This window comes from Entelurus aequoreus, linkage group LG14 (genome assembly GCF_033978785.1).
Source record: "Entelurus aequoreus isolate RoL-2023_Sb linkage group LG14, RoL_Eaeq_v1.1, whole genome shotgun sequence".
NCBI lineage: Eukaryota > Metazoa > Chordata > Actinopteri > Syngnathiformes > Syngnathidae > Entelurus > Entelurus aequoreus.
The window spans coordinates 24,355,458-24,376,932 of NC_084744.1; the positions used below are offsets into that span (position 1 = coordinate 24,355,458).

The following is a 21,475-nucleotide window of genomic DNA, read 5'->3' on the forward strand; positions in this document are numbered from 1 at the left end:
TTTTGATAAGTATTTAATCCACAAAAAGACAAGTATTACCCTTAAACAGTTTTAAAGTATATTTTTTAAGACATTAAACTTGGATAATTTCTTCCATGTGGTGAAACCGATCTCCCGAAAACATGTAAACACGAGTCAACACCCAACTCCTTGAACACACCACACAGTCAAGCCTGCTTCCACAGCCACACGTCCATCATGCCACCCAGCTGCTCAGTTCATCCTCAAGCGTCCATCGCACAATCTCTTTGTAGAAACGCGTGCATGCACACACATCACCTGTTAAGGCACAGTGGTAATCAGTTGACATGATCCGCTGTGAAATCCCATGATGCGTCCCATCAGAGCCACCAGAAGCGCACGTAAATGATGAGTGTGATGAAGAAGACCGCCCCGGCAGCCAGTTTGGCGTACGTGGAGCGGGTGTTGAGATACTTTGCGTCACTGCCGTACTTCTTGGACAGGCTGGACAGGTTGCTGGCTTTTGTGTCTAAAACTGGAAGACAATCAAAAGAATGGTTAGGGGAGCATGAACAACAAAAGGAGTAGGTGAATCTCTTTGACCGCATGTATTAACAAGTAAATTGCACCTCACAGCAGCAGCAGAACCAACATTATAATGGCGCCAAAGTGCAAACTGCTCAGCTAGCATTAATACCGCTAATACAGGGATGTCAAAACTACGCCCTGCCGGCATCATGAATTTAGTAGGCGTCTGACCCGTGGAGTGTATTCAAGTACATTTTTAAATGCTGCTGTGGATTTGCCGCCATCATGTGGATAACGTAAGTATTTCAGGTCAATGACCACCAAATGTGATTTGAAAGATGTACAGTACAGCAATTACTTGAATGACCCAAAACAAAACACCGTTCCCTGGTCAGGCAGAAGAAGAAAAAAAATCTACAAAATTCAAAATCACACCCATTTAATTAATGATGGGAAAAATGACCTTCTCTATGTTTGGCTTATTTCAGCTGCTTGATATTTCTGATTGATTGGAATAAAGAAACACTATAACCTACACACACACCTATATATATATACAGATGTGTGTGTGTGTGTGTGTGTATATACATATATACACGTATATATGTGTGTATATATACGCACGCACATACGTATATATATATATATATATATATATATATATATATATATATATATATATATATATATATATATATATATATATATATATATATATATATATATATATATATATATATATATATATACATACATACATGGTGCATGTCTTTGGAGATGGGAGGAAGCCAGAGTACCCGGGGGGAACCCACGCAGTCACAGGGAGAACATGCAAACTCCACACAGAAAGATCCCAAGTCCAGGATCGAACCCAGGACCTTCCTATTGTGAGGCACACGTACTAACCCCTGTGTCACCGTGCTGCCACTATATATATGTATGTGTGTACAGTATATAAACATATATATATATGTATATGTTTATATACATATATATATATATATGTTTATATACTGTACACATATATGTATATGTTTATATACATATATATATATATATATATATATATATATATATATATATATGTTTATATACTGTACACACATACATATATATAGTGGCGGCACGGTGACACAGGGGTTAGTACGTGTGCCTCACAATAGGAAGGTCCTGGGTTCGATCCTGGACTTGGGATCTTTCTGTGTGGAGTTTGCATGTTTTCCCTGTGACTGCGTGGGTTCCCCCCGGGTACTCCGGCTTCCTCCCATCTCCAAAGACATGCACCATGTATGTGTATGTGTGTGTGTGTGTCAGTGGCGTGCCGTCACTAGAGGCACGGCCTCACCTGCCATCATGGAAAGAAAAAAAAAGTAAAAAGAAAAAAAAATTAATTAAATTGTTATATGTATCCAGTGATTATACTAAAGTTATTTTCCATTTAACTTCACCAGTTTTAGATTATTTTTATTTTCACATTTGCCGTTCAAATACTGAGAAGAGACGGTGCGGTGATCAGCAGCCAGTTGAGGCATTTGTGCCTCACCATGGATTGCGACTCGGCTAACTGCTGGCCTGCTGTGCAGTGAGCCCGTATTGCTATATGAATTATATTATACATTTCCATAGTTTAGTTAGCTGAGGTATATAATGTACAGTGTATTTTGTCAACAACTGTATGTGTGTAACTTATTTTTAGTGCTGAGCGATCATAAATCTGCTGCGGAGACACACTGTGTGAGGCTCATATCATAACCCCGCCTCCTGGTGCCAAGCACCTCCGCCGCAGAATGCACTGCCTGACGGGAGCGCCGCGGCCACACCAACCAAAGCCCACACCCAAACCCTCCACGTGCAAGACCGAATCCACCCAAAAAAAGTCACTTAACAAGAAGCCAAAAAGTGCAAAAACAACAATGCTCGCGCTGCAGGAGCCGCGAACGACCGCAGGGACACAACATTAGGTACACCTGCACTGCAGGTTCATATGTTTGTAAATTTGACTGTGATGATGCAGACGTGCCTCACCAGACAATAACCTCACTGCACGCCACTGGTGTGTGTGTGTGTGTGTGTGTGTATGTATGTATGTATATATATATATGTGTTTATATGTATATGTATATATCGTTGCCAAGCCGGTGGCTTTCGGCCCCCGGCCAAATTTCTTATATACCGTATATATATATATATAAAATTTGACATATACATAATAAAAGCATTTGAAGACCGGTTACACAAGCTCCTAATTTAGCTGCTGACATATGCGGTAACACATTGCGTAATTTCCAGTTGTATTATTTTGTCAAAACTACGACCCTGAGAGGGACAAGCGGTAGGAAATGGATGAATTATTATTCTACTTGCAAATTTACTGTTAATATCTAGTCACTCTCTGTTGTAACATGGTTCAATATACACTGTTGTTAAAATGCAATAAGCACTTATTTTTCTGTTGTTTGGATACTTACCAATACTCCAAATTTGGGTATTGATCCAATTAAGTACTTACCGGGGAAGTTTTGTCATACCAATGCTGATACCAATGATTCAAAGATCTTGAATATTTTTTATTTTTTTTTATATTGATAAAACAGGATGACTGGGGTGTAAAAATATCAATCAAATATTCATATTTTGACATACAAATTTTTGAGCAAAATTAAGTCAATAGTGTAAAATAAGTAAACATAGGCAAAAACTACTATTGTTCCCTTAAAGGCCTACTGAAACCCACTGCTACCGACCACGCAGTCTGATAGTTTATATATCAATGATGAAATCTTAACATTGCAACACATGCCAATACGGCCGGGTTAACTTATAAAGTGCAATTTTAAATTTCCCGCCAAACTTCCGCTTGAAAACGTCTCGGTATGATGACGTATGCGCGTGACGTAGCCAGTTTAACAGAGGTATGGCTTCCCCATTGAAGCCAATACGAAATAGCTCTGTTTTCATCTCATTATTCCACAGTATTCTGGACATCTGTGTTGGTGAATCTGTTGCAATTTGTTCATTGCATTATGGAGAAAGAAGCTGAGCAAGCAAAGAAGAAAGTTGTCGGTGCGAAGCGGATATTTTGCGAGGGAAGTCAGCAACACAACACAGCCGGTGTTTGTTTACATTCCCGAAAGATGCAGTCAAGATCGAAGAACTCGGACAACAGAGACTCTAACCAGGAGGACTTTGATTTGGATACACAGACGCGATACCGTGAGTACGTAGCTGTGCTTCCAAACATTTGATCGCTTACTAGCTCGAGCTAGGAGCTAGGATTAATTTGTGGCATATTAAATATAAGCCTGGTTGTGTTGTGGCTAATAGAGTATATATATGTCTTGTGTTTATTTACTGTTGTAGTCATTCCCAGCTGAATATCAGGTCCCACCCGCGCGCTTCCAAACATTTGATCGCTTGCCCGTACGTGCGTGTCATGTACATAACTTTGGTTAAATATATAAGCTTTATGAACCTTGGGTTAGGTGAACGGTCCTTTGGGCTGAGTGAGTGTGTGTGTTGTGCAGGTGTTTGAATTGTATTGGCGGGTTATATATACGGGATCCCGTCCATATTACCCGCTCGAGCTATAACTAGCTCGAGCTAGTAGCTAGTAGCTAGGAGCTAGCATAACAAACACCTAGGTGTTTGTTATGCGGGATTAATTTGTGGCATATTAAATATAAGCCTGGTTGTGTTGTGGCTAATAGAGTATATATATGTCTTGTTTTTATTTACTGTTGTAGTCATTCCCAGCTGAATATCAGGTCCCACCCGCGCGCTTCCAAACATTTGATTGCTTGCCCGTACGTGCATGTCATGTACGTAACTTTGGTTAAATATATAAGCTTTATGAACCTTGGGTTAGGTGAACGGTCCTTTGGGCTGAGTGAGTGTGTGTGTTGTGCAGGTGTTTGAATTGTATTGGCGGGTTATATATACGGGATCCCGTCCATATTACCCGCTCGAGCTATAACTAGCTCGAGCTAGTAGCTAGTAGCTAGGAGCTAGCATAACAAACACCTAGGTGTTTGTTATGCGGGATTAATTTGTGGCATATTAAATATAAGCCTGGTTGTGTTGTGGCTAATAGAGTATATATATGTCTTGTTTTTATTTACTGTTGTAGTCATTCCCAGCTGAATATCAGGTCCCACCCGCGCGCTTCCAAACATTTGATTGCTTGCCCGTACGTGCATGTCATGTACGTAACTTTGGTTAAATATATAAGCTTTATGAACCTTGGGTTAGGTGAACGGTTCTTTGGGCTGAGTGATTGTGTGTGTTGTGCAGGTGTTTGAATTGTATTGGCGGGTTATATATACGGGATGCCGTCCATATAACCCGCTCGAGCTAGTAGCTAGGAGCTAGCAAAACAAACACCTGGGTGTTTTTATGCGGGATTAATTTGTAGCATATTAAATATGAGCCTGGTTGTGTTGTGGCTAATAGAGTATATATATATATTGGGGCGGCATGGCGTAGTGGGTAGAGCGCCCGTGTCAGAAACCTGAGGGTTGCAGGTTCGCTCCCCGCCTCTTACCATGCCGTTGTGTCCTTGGGCAGGACACTTCACCCTTGCCCCCGGTGCCGCTCACACCGGTGAATGAATGTTGAATGAATGATAGGTGGTGGTCGGAGGGGCCGTAGGCGCAAATTGGCAGCCACGCTTCCGTCAGTCTACCCCAGGGCAGCTGTGGCTACGAAAGTAGCTTACCACCACCAGGTGTGAATGAATGATGGGTTTTTAAAATGTAAAGCGACTTTGGGTACTTAGAAAAGCGCTATATAAATCCCAGGTATTATTATTATTATTATTATTATTATATATGTCTTGTGTTTATTTACTGTTGTAGTCATTCCCAGCTGAATATCAGGTCACCCCCGGCTCTCACAGCATCTTCCCTATCTGAATCGCTTCCACTCCCCACTAGTCCTTCACTTGCATTTTCCTCATCCACAAATCTTTCATCCTCGCTCAAATTAATGGGGAAATCGTCGCTTTCTCGGTCCGAATCTCTCTCACTTCTGGCGGCCATCATTGTAAACAATAGGGAACTTAGTGGATATGTTCAATTGACTACGTCACGCTACTTCCGGTAGGGGCAAGCCTTTTTTTTTTATCAGATACCAAAAGTTGCGATCTTTATCGTCGTTGTTTTATACTAAATCCTTTCAGTAAAAATATGGCAATATCGCGAAATGATCAAGTATGACACATAGAATAGATCTGCTATCCCCGTTTAAATTAAAAAAAATCATTTCAGTAGAACTTTAAAGTCCTACTGTGTCCAGGGACTTGTTTATTGAACAAAGACAACAAAAAACAATTGTGTGATTGTCTAATGCCTATAGTATCAAACGTATAATGGTACTATACTTGGTATTGTTACTGTTGATATTTGTATTAATCTGCCCACGTCTTATTAAGGAGTTGTAGCTTTAGCGTTAGCAAGGCTTACTGTATCCTCTTAATGGGTGTAGTGTTGCATGTTCATCTACTTTAGCTAGCTACTTGACAGAAACTTAACTTTCTTGCCACCATGAAGGCAAGGATTAGTGACTTATAAGCAAGTTCACCCTGTGCAGTGGCATTAGCTGCTAGGGAGGAAGCGGCTGTTCGCTTGTTGCTCTTAAATTTGTGGAACACGGCTAAAATGTTTACGATATGGCGATATCTTATACGAAATCTTATACGTCTAGTCTCTTACGTGAATGAGCTAAATAAGATTATTTGATATTTTACAGTAATGTGTTAATAATTTCACACATAAGTCGTTCCTGAGTATAAGTCGCACCCCCGGCCAAACTATGAAAAAAACTGCGACTTACAGTCCGAAAAATACGATATGTAAATAAACATATCACAATGTATATATTTACGGCTAATTATAGGCCCTAGTGTGTGAGTGTGAATGTTGTCTGTCTATCTGTGTTGGCCCTGCGATGAGGTGGCAACTTGTCCAGGGTGTACCCCGCCTTCCGCCCGATTGTAGCTGAGATAGGCTCCAGCGATCCCCCGCGACCCCAAAAGGGACAAGCGATAGAAAATGGATGGATGGATATGGAAAAATATTTTTTTCTTCTAAAAATTTAGTTGCTGAGGCTTATTTACCTGCGCGCTCTATAGTCTGGAAAATATATCATATCATATAATTTATATGGTCTATATCTCGTTACTCTATACTGTACCTGATGATCTTCAGGATGTAATGTGAACAATGTAGCGCGTTGCAAAGCTTTACGGCAGTAATAGGGACACCATTAAATATAATGCTATATTAAAAAGGTGGTAACCAGGACATCACACAACATACAAAAAAATAAAATACTGTATATATATTAGGGCTGTGAATCTTTGGGTGTCCCACGATTCGATTCAATATCGATTCTTGGGGTTACGATTAGATTCAAAATCTTTTTTTTTTTTTTTTTTTCGATTCAACGCGATTCTCGATTCAAAAACGATATTTTCCCGATTCAAAAGGATTCTCTATTCATTCAATACATAGGACTTCAGCAGGATCTACCCCAGTCGGCTGACATGCAAGCAAAGTAGTAGATTTTTGTAAAAAGCTTTCATAATTGTAAAGGACAATGTTTTATCAACTGATTGCAATAATGTAAATTTGTTTTAACTATTAAATGAACCAAAAATATGACTTATTTTATCTTTGTGAAAATATTGGACACAGTGTGTTGTCAAGCTTATGAGATGCGATGCAAGTGTAAGCCACTGTGACACTATTGTTCATTTATTTTTATTTTTATAAATGTCTAATGATAATGTCAATGAGGGATTTTTAATCACTGCTATGTTGAAATTGTAACTAATATTGACACTGTTGTTGACAATATTCATTTTTGTTTCACTACTTTTAGTTTGTTCTGTGTCGTGTTTGTGTCTCCTCTCAATTGCTCTGTTTATTGCAGTTCTGAGCGTTGCTGGGTCGGGTTTTGTTTTGGAATTGGATTGCATTGTTATGGTATTGCTGTGTATTGTTTTGTTGGATTGATTAATTTAAAAAAAATTAAAATTTAATTTTTTTTTTAAAGTAAAAATAAAAATAAATAAAAAAATTAATTTTTTTTAAAATGAGAATCGCGATTCGAATCCGAATCGATTTTTTCCCACACCCCTAATATATATCTTATTTACCAGAAAGTGCTTCTCCTCGTTGCAGAACCTCCTCAATATTGGCCACCATAATTTTCTGAACATCCTGTAGCTCTGTGTTGATACTGCCCAAGTTCCTCCTGGCCCTGCTGTCAATGTATGTTTTTTTTGTTTTCTGGATATATGTATCTGGAAGAAAAAAAAACATAATATATTCATACATACATGAAACAATACACATTCTTTCTGGGGAAAAGTGAGAATATATATATATATTTTTTACCAAACTCAATGAAGGAGTACGGCCTCGTCACTGTTGGAACTTTCCGTCCATACTGGTCAAAGAACTCACTGTGGAGGTCCTCCAGGTATGCAAACACAATTTTCTTGGGGAATGAAGGCTCACAGAGGGACAGGTAGCAAACACCTTCTGCTATTAAATAACTGAGAGAAACAAAAAGTGATTGACACCATACATATGTTAATAAACAACAATACTAGACTTACTGAAAACTCATGTCCCTTGCTTCCACTGTGCAGCGCACTGGACTCTGAGCATTCAGTTTACGGCACAGCTGTTTGGCTTGGCTCTGGTACTGCTGGAAGTCTCTTCCAGACTGTCAACAATATAATTTACATTTTAGACATTGCGCTGATAGCAATTAATACGACAAAGAAATATTGAAATGGCAGTAGTCGATCCTGGGGTATAACATCATAGCAAAACATAGCAAAACAACATAGCAAAAGTTAAGCTGTAGGCACCATTTTTGGTTATGAAATGTATTTTTTACTACTGAATTAATTCAGGGAAATTTACATTTTCAATCATTATTGTTATTGTCATTAGAATTATTATAAGTATTATCCCTACCATTCAGTATTTGATTACCGTAATTTCCGGACTATAAGCCGCTACTTTTTCCCCTCGTTCTGGTCCCTGCGGCTTATACAACGGTGCGGCTTATATACGGCCTGTTCTTCTCCGACACCGACGAAGAGGATTTCGGTGGTTTTAGTACGCAGGAGGAAGACGATAACACAATGATTAAAGACTGACTTTTCATATACCGGTAGGCTGGTTATTTTGATAACGTACAGGCGAGCACTTTGTATTACTTTGCACCGTTGTATTATTTGTACTCTGCACGAATGCTGTTCGCCATGTCAAAGATGTGAAAGTTTGATTGAATGATTGAAAGATTTATTGTTAATAAATGGGACGCTTTGCGTTCCCAAACAGTCATCTCTGTCCCGACAATCCCCTCCGTGGTAGCAGGAACCCCTATATACTACGGTAATTACTAGGGATGTCCGATAATGGCTTTTTGCCGATATTGTGCAACTTTTTAATTACCGATACCGATATCAACCGATACCGATATCAACCGATACCGATATCAACCGATATATACAGTCGTGGAATTAACACATTATTATGCCTAATTTGGACAACCAGGTATGGTGAAGATAAGGTACTTTTTAAAAAAATTAATCAAATAAAATAAGTTAAATAAATTAAAAACATTTTCTTGAATAAAAAAGAAAGTAAAACAATATAAAAACAGTTACATAGAAACTAGTAATTAATGAAAATTTGTAAAATTAACTGTTAAAGGTTAGTACTATTAGTGGACCAGCAGCACGCACAATCATGTGTGCTTACGGACTGTATCCCTTGCAGACTGTATTGATATATATTGATATATAATGTAGGAACCACAATATTAATAACAGAAAGAAACAACCCTTTTGTGTGAATGAGTGTGAATGAGTGTAAATGGGGGAGGGAGGTTTTTTGGGTTGGTGCACTAATTGTAAGTGTATCTTGTGTTTTTTATGCGGATTTAATAAAAAAAAACAAAAAACAAAAAAAACCATACTGATAATAAAAAAAACGATACCGATAATTTCCGATATTACATTTTAACGCATTTATTGGCCGATAATATCGGCAGACCGATATTATCGGACATCTCTAGTAATTACACATCAAAACCCTGCGGCTTATAGTCGGGTGCAGCTTATATATGGAGCAATCTGTATTTTCCCCTAAATTTAGCTGGTGCGGCTTATAATCAGGTGCGGCTTATAGTCCGGAAATTACGGTAGTTTTTTTTTAAGATGCTTGACTGAAAAATGTAATTGTTTTCTAATGGGTGCTGTGCCTTTAAGAGAGTGTGGGCTGACTGCTGCATTGGGGAACTGGTGTGGATAAATGTGGCTTGTTTGACACGAATGATTGAGTCTCACGGTTTTTGAATATATTTGTTTGCCACAACAGAGGGAAATATGGAGTTTGAGGATTTTTTTTGGTCTTTTCATTTAAATAAATGTACAGCACTGCAACTGATGTTCTCAAAACTTATTGGAACACGTGCCTAGGGTTGGGTATCGAGTATCGAGTATCGATTGGAACCGGTACTAACTTTCCGATTCTCCCGGAATCGTTCAAAAGTTTAAATTTCGATTCCTATTTTCGATACCAGTCCGCCGACCGGAAAAAAATATGTCCGCCGAACCGAAAGAAGAAGCCCACCGCCGGAAGTGTTAGCATAGCCGAGCGAGTCAGTCAAGCTCAAGCATGGATAGCGGGCGTCGGCGGTCGAAAGTGTGGCTTTACTTTACAAAAAAAAATGAAATAACTGCGAAATAACAGAGCTCCATGTCCATCAAGAAACGAGTGGAGAGAGAGCTGCATATGTACCAGAACGTTCCACCGATACTTATGTCTGACGACCCTGCTGCATGGTGGTGGTCCGGTGGAACCAACAAAAGACTTATCCTTTGCTGTCATATCTCGCTTTCTCATATTTATGCGTTCAAGCTTCTTCCACACCCAGCGAACGTGTATTTTCCACAGCAGGAGACACTATCTGTCCAGAACGCTCACGCATCCTGCCTGAGAAGGCGGATATGGTCATTTTCCTAAACAAGAACTGTCTCTGATTTTATACTGTACCTGCTGCTAATCTGGACTGGGTTTTGCAAGTTGTTTCTTATTGTTTATTTGCTTTTCTGCACCAGGTTAGCCCATCAGTGGGAGCACGGTAACATTTTTAAGTACCTGCAGCATCATACACTTGTGTGTGTAAATGTGTTTTCATGAGGTTTCCTGCAGCATCATACACTTGTGTGTAAATGTGTTTTCATGAGGTTTTCAAAAATAAAGCTCTCTTGAGGAAAGTGTACCCCTGGGAAAATGTATTCATCATTTATAATATTTATATTCAAGTTCATAGATTTCATATTTATATTCTAGTTGAAAACAGCCCTGTGAGGAATTTATAGTAAAGTTCATAAAAAGTTAATAGAATTAAAATTGATGGAGAATGTCAGACTATTTCATTCAGAAAGACTGTAGCTAGCTAGAATGTCAGACTATTTCATTCAGAAAGACTGTAGCTAGCTCTAGACGCTAGCTCATTTAAAATATCCTAAACTTTTTCTTGACCCTGCCTCTTAAAAGAATCGGAATCGAGAATAGTCAGGAATCGGAATCGAAACAAAGAATCGGAATTGGAATCGGAATCGTTCAAAATCAAACGATACCCAACCCTACACGTGCCGGTCTGACAAAACTTCATAATTTTGATGTAACATAACATACTTTGTCCCCTCGTATTTTTTTTTCCTTTTTTATTTTTTTTAACAGCTGCACACAGACAATATATATTCACAATGCACAAACAAATGAAAGCACTTCCAATACATTAAAATATTTTCAAATACCCACTAGATGAACATTCTTATACAAACAAAATCGGTTCAAATACAAGTAAGCGATAAAACATAGATTAAAACAGCGGTCTCAAACTTGTTTTTATTGAGGGCCCCATTCTAGTTATGGCTGCCCTCAGGAGGGCCGCTTGTAACGGTAAATATTTATAAATATAAATGTATAATAGCCTCGTTTGCATAGGCAATTGTGTTTATTATCATTTACCAACAGTTTGATGGATAACTTGCTTTGAAAGTGTAAGTCAAGGTGACAAGCAGATATTTATGTATTTATTTTTGATAACACCCCCCTCCCCCCCCAAAAAAATGCTTGGAGTATTTTGTTGCATGACAGATAATAATAAAGTTTACAAGATATGGGGTGCTCAAACAAATCAATTTCCATTTAAATCTCAATTTGTATTTATTCTACTTCTGAATCGATTAAAACATTTCGAGAATCGATCATTTTTTTTGACCAAGTATTCTTTTTTTAAAGAATTATTTTTTTGGATTAAAAACATTAAATACATGTTGTTGCTATCATTGTTATTATTGAAACTGTTGTTTTGCAAATTGTAGTTTTTCCGTTTTTTAGTATGATATTTTTATGTTTTCTCAATAGCTCTGTAAATTTCTACCCTAAGTATTTTAAAGCTCGGATTGGGTTGGAGTTTGGTTTGCTCTATTTTCTTTAATTAGGTTAACATTCTGGGTTTTTTGTAAAGAAAAAAAAACAACACATTTTTAAAAATACGTTTTTAGGCCAACATTGTGCGTATGAATCATATGTCAACAGCCTAGAGGAGTTTTTCTTTTGAAAAGGTTTCAGTAAAATGTATATACCAAATAATACACTACCGTTCAAAAGTTTGGGGTCACATTGAAATGTCCTTATTTTTGAAGGAAAAGCACTGTACTTTTCAATGAAGATAACTTTAAACTAGTCTTAACTTTAAAGAAATACACTCTATACATTGCTAATGTGGTAAATGACTATTCCAGCTGCAAATGTCTGGTTTTTGGTGCAATATCTACATAGGTGTATAGAGGCCCATTTCCAGAAACTATCACTCCAGTGTTCTAATGGTACAATGTGTTTGCTCATTGGCTCAGAAGGCTAATTGATGATTAGAAAACCCTTGTGCAATCATGTTCACACATCTGAAAACAGTTTAGCTCGTTACAGAAGCTTCAAAACTGACCTTCCTTTGAGCAGATTGAGTTTCTGGAGCATCACATTTGTGGGGTTAATTAAACGCTCAAAATGGCCAGAAAAAGAGAACTTTTATCTGAAACTCGACAGTCTATTCTTGTTCTTAGAAATGAAGGCTATTCCACAAAATTGCTTGGTGACCCCAAACTTTTGAACGGTAGTGTATATTACAAGATACGTGTTGAATCAAATCGTGAGGTGCCCAAAGATTCCCAACTCTCGTATGAAGTTTTTTTTTTCTGTCAAAATTAAGAGAACAAATACATTTAGCCAGAATGTACTTTAATAAAGCACATTATTTCCAGTCTTTGGAGGGCCACATAAAATGAAGTGGCGGACCACATCCTTGAGTTTGACACCTGCGGATTAAAATAAAAAAAATAAAATGTATTCAAAAAATGGGCTTATCTGTAACATTATCTGAAATCATTTTAAGAAATCTAATTTTATGTATGAAAAATGTAGCTTGCATAATATCAATAATTACTTCTTAGTTGCCATCTTTCATAAATATGCCAAATGTCATCTCTTTACCGTACTCCTCCCAAAATAAATGTACAGTATCACATTTCAAAAATAAATTATTCATGTTTTCTATAGCATTCCAGGTATAACAGTTGACCATACTGTTTAATTTTTTGTTTAAAAAATAATTTGTAGGTTATTTTCCGTTAATAATTTTAAATTACATTTCTTGAACTTTAGGAAGAATTAGATAAGTAATATATATTGTCCTCATTTCCCCTATTTCTCTTTAAACTCTTAGGATATGTTGGTTATGGTGTTATTTTATTCCGAACATGCATACAATTACAATATGATACATCACACACTGTACACTGCTGCTGGAATTTTAATTTTACTGAAGGAATCAATAAAGTACTATCTATCTATCTATCACATGATTACAGTTACCTCATCACAGCGTGTCCAAAAAGGAGCAGGAGGAAGCAGAGCTTCTTCAATCCTAACCCTTTTTGTATCGCAGCAATTACTAAACACATTTGTTACTACTCATTCTGTAACACAACAATGAATAAATAAATACATACACAAATTACTAAGTAAACAATTAAGTAAACAATTATTAAATACATAAATAACAAACACATTTTTAAGTAATTTATGGTTCACATTATAAAATGAGTAAGATTATGTTTAAGGTGTTTATCTGGATTCTTCTTTGTACTTTGAACCGTTTCTTACAGTGGATTATATACTGTATATACTTTTGACTTCTTTGCTTAATCCATTCCATAATGTATTCCACATACTGATATGCTAAATGTTATAAGTTAAATTTTGTATCGAACGTTATAGTTCTTTAGTTGAGAAGAATTGTTGTACATTCTTGGGTAGTAGGTTATAGTTTGCGTTGTAGATAATTTTAGCTGTTTGCAAATGCACCAAATCATTGAATTGTAATATTTTTGATTTACAAAATAAAGGGTTCGTATGTTCTCTGTATCCAACATTATGTATTAGTAGTCTGTGTGATCTTTTTGTAACATGGTTAATGAATGAAGTGTACTTTTGGAGTTATTTCCCTATATTTCTACACAATAACTCAGATATGGTAACCTAAGAGCTTCATAGTAGTCAGTTGAAGCTCATCAAGAGAATGCCAAGAGTGTGCAAAGCAGTAATCAGAGCAAAGGGTGGCTATTTTGAAGAAACTAAAATATAAAACATGTTTTCAGTTATTTCACCTTTTTTTTGGTAAGTACATAACGCCACACGTGTTCATTCAGTTTTGATGCCTTCAGTGACAATCTACAATAAGTAAATAGTAATGAAAATAAAGAAAACGCATTGAATGAAAAGGTGTGTCCAAACTTTTGGCCTGTACTGTATATACATGTGTGTGTGTATATATATATATATATATATATATATATATATATATATATATATATATATATATATATATATATGTACACATACATACATACATACATACATACATACATACATACATACATACATATATATATACATACAGGTATATATATACTGTATACACACGTGTATATACCGTATTTTGCGGAGTATAAGTCGCTCCGGAGTATAAGTCGCACCGGCCGAAAATGCATAATAAAGAAGGAAAAAAACATATATAAGTCGCACTGGAGTATATATTGCACAGCGGCATATATTGGCTGTGCGGCGCACGGTGTGCGCGGAGGACGCTTGAGCACTGCGCAATTGCACAGGCGCGCACCTTAGAGGGAATGTTGCTCACAGGGCACAGAGGAGGCGTCAGTGCGATACAGTTCGCGTATCGGTCACGTGACCAAAGCAGCTCATGATCGGTCACGTGACTTTCTAAAAGCGGTACGCGCACCGACACAGGGTTTCGCTCTATGAGCTCGATGCATGCGCCGATGCATCTGTGTGGACCCATCACTACTGTTACTAGAGAAGGTACAGGAATGACGGCGTGGCGAAGTTGGTAGCGTGGCTGTGCCAGCAATTGGTTACTGGGGTTCAATCCCCACCTTCTACCACCCTAGTCATGATACATGTTCACATTATTTGACTGTATCTAAAAAATATATTTTTATTTAAATGAAGATATATTAAATAATCCTAAATGAAATACAATGACTTGGTTTATATTATTGTATATACTAGGTCATAATATCAGTGTCAGTTGAGTCGGTCCATAGGTTGCCTGTAGGGATTTTTAATGTCCAGCAGATGTCAGTATTTAGTGACACAGTATCGACACAGTATCAATACAGTTTTGCAATGTGTCGAAACGCTTCATGAGGCCTCATCAACCCATCACTAGTGAACATGTATCATGACTAGGGTGGTAGAAGGTGGGGATTGAACCCCAGTAACCAATTGCTGGCACAGCCACGCTACCAACTTCGCCACGCCGTCATTCCTGTACCTTCTCTAGTAACAGTAGTGATGGGTCCACACAGATGCATCGGCGCATGCGTCGAGCTCATAGAGCGAAACCCTGTGTCGGTGCGCGTACCGCTTTTAGAAAGTCACGTGACCGATCATGAGCTGCTTTGGTCACGTGACCGATACGCGAACTGTATCGCACTGACGCCTCCTCTGTGCCCTGTGAGCAACATTCCCTCTAAGGTGCGCGCCTGTGCAATTGCGCAGTGCTCAAGCGTCCTCCGCGCACACCGTGCGCCGCACAGCCAATATATGCCGCGCAACAAATCAAACCCATCTGAATTCTAAACAAAATAAACACATGTATTCTGTGTAATTTTGAAATGCAACTTTGAGTGACAGTGACAACAAGCGGCCCTAACGGTGTTCGTCAACAACACGCATTGCGCCGCTTCCTAATAAACACAGTTTGGCGCGCAGGCGTCAGTGTGATACAGTTCATGAGCGGTCACGTGACCAGAACAGCTCATGAGCGGTCACGTGACCAAAACAGCTCGTGTTTGGTCACGTGACTTTCTAAAAGCGATACGCGCACCGACACAGGGTATCGCTCTATGAGCTCGACGCATGCGCCGATGCATCGGTGTTGCCGGACCCATCACTAATGTTCACATTATTTGACTGTATCTAAAAAATATATTTTTATTTAAATGAAGATATGAAATAATCCTAAATGAAATACAATGACTTGGTTTATATTATTGTATATACTGGGTCATAATATCAGTGTCAGTTGAGTCGGTCCATAGGTTGCCTGTAGGGATTTTTAATGTCCAGCAGATGTCAGTATTTAGTGACACAGTATCGACACAGTATCAATACAGTTTTGCAATGTGTCGAAACGCTTCATGAGGCCTCATCAACCCATCACTAGTGTACGTTATATGAGGCATAAATAACCAACTGAGAACGTGCCTGGTATGTTAACGTAACATATTATGGTAAGAGTCATTCAAATAACTATAACATATAGAACATGCTATACGTTTACCAAACAATCTGTCACTCCTAATCGCTAAATCCCATGAAATCTTGTACGTCTAGTCTCTTACATGAATGAGCTAAATAATATTATTTGATATTTTACGGTAATGTGTATATACTTTCACACATAAGTCGCTCCTGAGTATAAGTCGCACCTACGGCCAAACTATGAAAAAAACTGCGACTTATAGTCCGAAAATTACGATATATATATACACGTGTGTGTATATATATATATATACACACGTGAGTATATATATATACACACACACGCACACACACACACACACATGTATCCATCCATCCATCCATTTTCACCCCTTGTCCCTCCGCTGGAGCCTACACACACACATACGTACATATATATATATATATATATATATATATATATATATATATATATATATATATATATATATATATATATATATATATATATATATATATATATATATATATATATATTTATTAGGGCTGTGTCACGCCAAATTTCTTCCCTCTACAAAAACCTTCCCTCCCCCATTTACTTCCGGGGCTGCGTCCAATAAAATCACAAAGTTGCCGGGGGTCCTTAACCAGCACGCGACTGTCCTGTTTCGCGCCTGTACAAAAAAAAAAACAATAATCGATTTCTTCAGATTCCAGCAGCTGTCAAAGATGAAGTATCCTTCCAGCGACGGGCAGTCAAAGCCGAAGTGCTATCGATCGCTGTCAATGACGTAAGAGGAAACATGACCACGGAAGTAAATGGGGGAGGGAAGGTTTTTGTAGAGGGAAGAAATTTGGAGTGACAGCTGCAACTAACGATTAATTTGATAATCGATTAATAATCGATAAAAGAGACAAACTACCTTATTTATCCTTTCCAGTATTAAATTTTTTTTTTAAAAACAGCATACTGGCACCATACTTATTTTGATTATTGTTTCTTAGCTGTTTGTACATGTTGCAGTTTATAAATAATTTTAAAAAATAAAAAAATTGCTTCTGCGCATGCGCATAGCATAGACCCAACGAATCGATGACTAAATTAATCGCCAACTATTTTTATAATCGATTTAATCGATTAGTTGTTGCAGCCCTAATATATATATATATATATATATATATATATATATATATATATATATATATATATATATATATATATATATATATATACATAATATATATTCTATTAACCAGAATACAACGTCCATTCCATATAGGTGTATTATGTGGTGAAAACATGTTTTTAAACATTAATTTCCAGTAGTTTGTTGGTAGAAATCAGTTTGTGTCCCCAGTATTTATGTGCCGAATCGTGTAATATAGCACACAGAATCAAAGTGTAGTTTTATACATCATTAGGCCAGCAACCACCAAATATGTGACAACTTAAAAGGAGTCTGTCATAGAAAGCTAGTTTACCATTCATACCTGGTCATTCTCTTGCATGGAGGCGGCAAGCGGAAGTCCGTCGGCCACTCGGGCGATCATTGTGAGCAAAATCATCTTTCTGGTGCCTCAAAATACAACTTTGAGTCGGAGACGTACTACTTTAGAAACTGTTTTGGTTTTTTCCTCTCTCTGTCAAGTTTGCTGATACGGAAAGAATGAGGTGGACGGAAGTGAGCGCAGCAGTGCGCCGGTTAAATAGATCCGTGTTGCAACTAAAGCCGGCGTCAAATCGGTACTGGATTTTTCCAGTCCTGTAATGTTAGGAATATGTCAAATACAAAACCGAGTGGATGTTTTCTGTTGTTTTGCGAAACGGAGTGAACCGGTTGGAATAGTTTAATTTCCTATTTGGTCTTTTTTTAAATTTTATCGGGAAGACTGCGGGATTATCGAGCATCTCGCCGTCCGACCAGACAGCTGGCAGACGGACTGCATCCGATGCTGCCTCCGAGCTGCAGATGCGGTCTGCGTGGGTCCAAAGCCGGTTTAAGACCCCATCTGAGATGAAACTTGAGGACTGAACTTTCAAACATGGATAAACATGACAGGTAAGTGTTCCCCTTTTGCTTCTTTAACTGATTTTGTTAAACGCGGCATGTTTTCCCCCCCTTTGATGTTAGTTTTTAAAAGGGAATCGAACCCTCCTCTGTGTATTCAGCGGCTACAACGATGGAGGCTCCGCTGAAAGGGTGTGTGGTGATGAAAACGTTAGGCCAACCTCCTCATGGGGGATCGATCATTCTGCAAAACAACTTGATGCAGCTCACTTTTAAAGATCACGTCTGCACTGCCGGAGTAATAATCCTTGAGTGCAACAGAAGCCCCCACATCCACTAATCAATGACTGGCAGTTTAGCTCCGCGCATCCCCGCACACGGACTGAAAAGGCCTGCAAAAAAAAGGTCCATTGTTGCGGTGCAGCTGGCACCACCGTGCACACTCTTTGGTAAGACCGGCGTGTCCGTGGTCACGTCATGGACATGAGGGCGGGGCTGCTTCATGACTAATTGATCACTAGAAATGAGTGGTTCCAAGGGGATTAGTCTGGATTTCCAGAGGGTCTTCAAGAGTCTGCGGTTGTCTCTAACACGCTCTTCCCTTCCAGACTCGACTGTGATGCTCGGGAGTGAGGAGGAAAGAGGCTGAGGAGGAGGAGGAGGAGATGGGCTGCACCTCCGCCAAGCAGGTGTCTGCAGTACCCACCAGTGAGGAGGACCAGAGCAAAGCCCACAGCAACGGAGACCTTTTTTCTGGTCAGTTGACGAATGACATACGAGGTGGCGCATCGAGTAGCCAGAAATTGTACTCAAGTAAGAGTACTGTTACTTTAGAGATGTATTACTCAAGTAAAAGTAAGGAGTAGTCACCCAAATATTTACTTGATTAAAGGAAAAAGTTTGTTGTGAAATAACTACTCAAGTACTGAGTAACTGATGAGTAACCTGTTCGTTTAAAGGCCTACTGAAATGCGATTTTCTTATTTAAACGGGGATAGCAGGTCCATTCTATGTGTCATACTTGATCATTTCACGATATTGCCATATTTTTGCTGAAAGGATTTAGTAGAGAACATCGACGATAAAGTTTGCAACTTTTGGTCGCTGATAAAAAAAGCCTTGCCTGTACCGGAAGTAGCGTGACGTCACAGGTTGTGGAGCGCCTCACATGTGCACATTGTTTACAATCATGGCCACCAGCAGCGAGAGCGATTCGGACCGAGAAAGCGACGATTTCCCCATTAATTTGAGCGAGGATGAATGATTCGTGGATGAGGAAAGTGAGAGTGAAGGACTAGAGGGCAGTGGAAGCGATTCAGATAGGGAAGATGCTGTGAGAGGCGGGTGGGACCTGATATTCAGCTGGGAATGACTAAAACAGTAAATAAACACAAGACATATATATACTCTATTAGCCACAACACAACCAGGCTTATATTTAATATGCCACAAATTAATCCCGCATAACAAACACCTCCCCCCTCCCGTCCATATAACCCGCCAATACAAATCAAACACCCGCACAACACACTCAATCCCACAGCCCAAAGTACCGTTCACCTCCCCAAAGTTCGTACAGCACATATATTTCCCCAAAGTTACGTACATGACATGCACATAGCGGCACGCACGTACGGGCAAGCGATCAAATGTTTGGAAGCCGCAGCTGCGTACTCACGGTACCGCGTAACCAACTCAAAGTCCTCCTGGTAAGAGTCTCTGTTGTCCCAGTTCTCCACAGGCCAATGGTAAAGCTTGACTGTCATCTTTCGGGAATGTAAACAATGAAACACCGGCTACGTGTTTGTGTTGCTGCAGCTGGCCGCTAATACACCGCTTCCCACCTACAGCTTTCTTCTTTGCAGTCTCCATTGTTCATTAAACAAATTGCAAAAGATTCACCAACACAGATGTCCAGAATACTGTGGAATTTTGCACTGAAAACAGACGACTTAATAGCTGGCCACAATGGTGTCCCAAAATGTCCGCTACAATCCGTGACGTCACGCGCAAATGTCATCATACGAGACGTTTTCAGCAGGATATTTCGCAGGAAATTTAAAATTGCACTTTACTAATCTAACCCGGCCGTATTGGCATGTGTTGCAATGTTAAGATTTCATCATTGATATATAAACTATCAGACTGCGTGGTCGGTAGTAGTGGGTTTCAGTAGGCCTTCAATGACGACGGCAACAAATATAAAATCCATTATTATTATTATTATTAAATTATGCACAAAAACATAAAAATAGCAATGAGCAAATTCAGAGCCAGGAATATCTCTTAAGCAACTAAAACAATAATATATATTAAATAATAAGACATTAACATAACAAAAATTAAGGCAAATTGAGCCACAATAACTTAACAGCACCATAGGCTCAGTAGGGAGAGATTACAAAGGAAAATAACAAGTTAGCCTTTATGCAAACCATAAACTGATAGGTGTGGGCTGCACCTGGGAACACACTGTGCACTTCTGATTGGTGTTTCTATGCATGTGTGTGTGTGTGTGCGACTGTGCGTGTGTGTGTGTCTTGTTTGTCTATGAGGCTGCAGTGCGTTAATAAATGTCCCCACACGATGTACATTTGACAGTGATTCATAGCAGGGAAGCTAACATCAGCCTACAGTGACAGCCACAATATCTATTAACGTTACTTACCGCCATGTGCTTCCTCAAATTTGATGTTGAGTTCATGTAAGCTTAAGCTTGTTGTTGTTTTGCCGCTGAAACTTTATGCCTGGCTCTGTTTGATTGGTGAAACGGAGTCAAACGTCACCAGTGACTGTATTTGATTGGTGAAACGCAGGCATGCGATAGATCCTACTTTGAAGGTATGTCTGACGAACCAAAACAAACAAAGCGTGCGTTAACAGATCGATAAAAATCAGTAGCGAGTAGCGAGCTGAATGTAGATAAATGGAGCAGAGTAAAAGTAGTGTTTCTTCTCTATAAATATACTCAAGTAAAAGTAAAAGTATGTTGCATTAAAACTACTCTTAGAAGTACAATTTATCCCAAAAGTTACTCAAATAGCACGTTACTACCCACCTCTGCCCAAGTCATCGAGGTCCCTCCACATAACAAAA

The 21,475-nt window shown here is 38.7% G+C and overlaps 2 protein-coding genes across 4 annotated transcripts in view; one reads left to right on the forward strand and one right to left on the reverse strand.

Annotated features, from left to right (window-relative positions):
• On the reverse strand, positions 1 to 18,087 carry sec22ba (SEC22 homolog B, vesicle trafficking protein a). 2 transcript variants are annotated; one of them, XM_062069273.1, is made up of 5 exons: positions 17,862 to 18,087; positions 8,111 to 8,220; positions 7,887 to 8,047; positions 7,646 to 7,792; positions 1 to 496 (listed from the first exon to the last, which is right to left on the reverse strand). In XM_062069273.1, the coding sequence occupies exons 1-5, from the start codon at positions 17,934 to 17,936 to the stop codon at positions 342 to 344; spliced, it is 648 nt and encodes a 215-aa protein (XP_061925257.1). In that variant the 5' UTR covers positions 17,937 to 18,087; the 3' UTR covers positions 1 to 341. The 2 variants fall into 2 exon arrangements, with proteins under 2 accessions (XP_061925257.1, XP_061925259.1); XM_062069275.1 differs by having other exon boundaries at positions 17,853 to 17,878.
• zgc:55943 (uncharacterized protein LOC406337 homolog) overlaps positions 17,924 to 21,475 on the forward strand; it is a 25,672-nt gene continuing 22,120 nt past the window's right edge. Inside the window, exons 1-3 of one of the 2 annotated variants that reach the window (XM_062069279.1) lie at positions 17,924 to 18,430; positions 18,541 to 18,828; positions 18,988 to 19,135. In XM_062069279.1, the coding sequence (XP_061925263.1) occupies positions 19,045 to 19,135 (91 nt within the window). In that variant the 5' untranslated portion in view covers positions 17,924 to 18,430; positions 18,541 to 18,828; positions 18,988 to 19,044. The remainder of the gene's footprint in view (positions 18,431 to 18,540; positions 18,829 to 18,987; positions 19,136 to 21,475) is intronic. The other variant, XM_062069278.1, reaches the window with a different exon arrangement.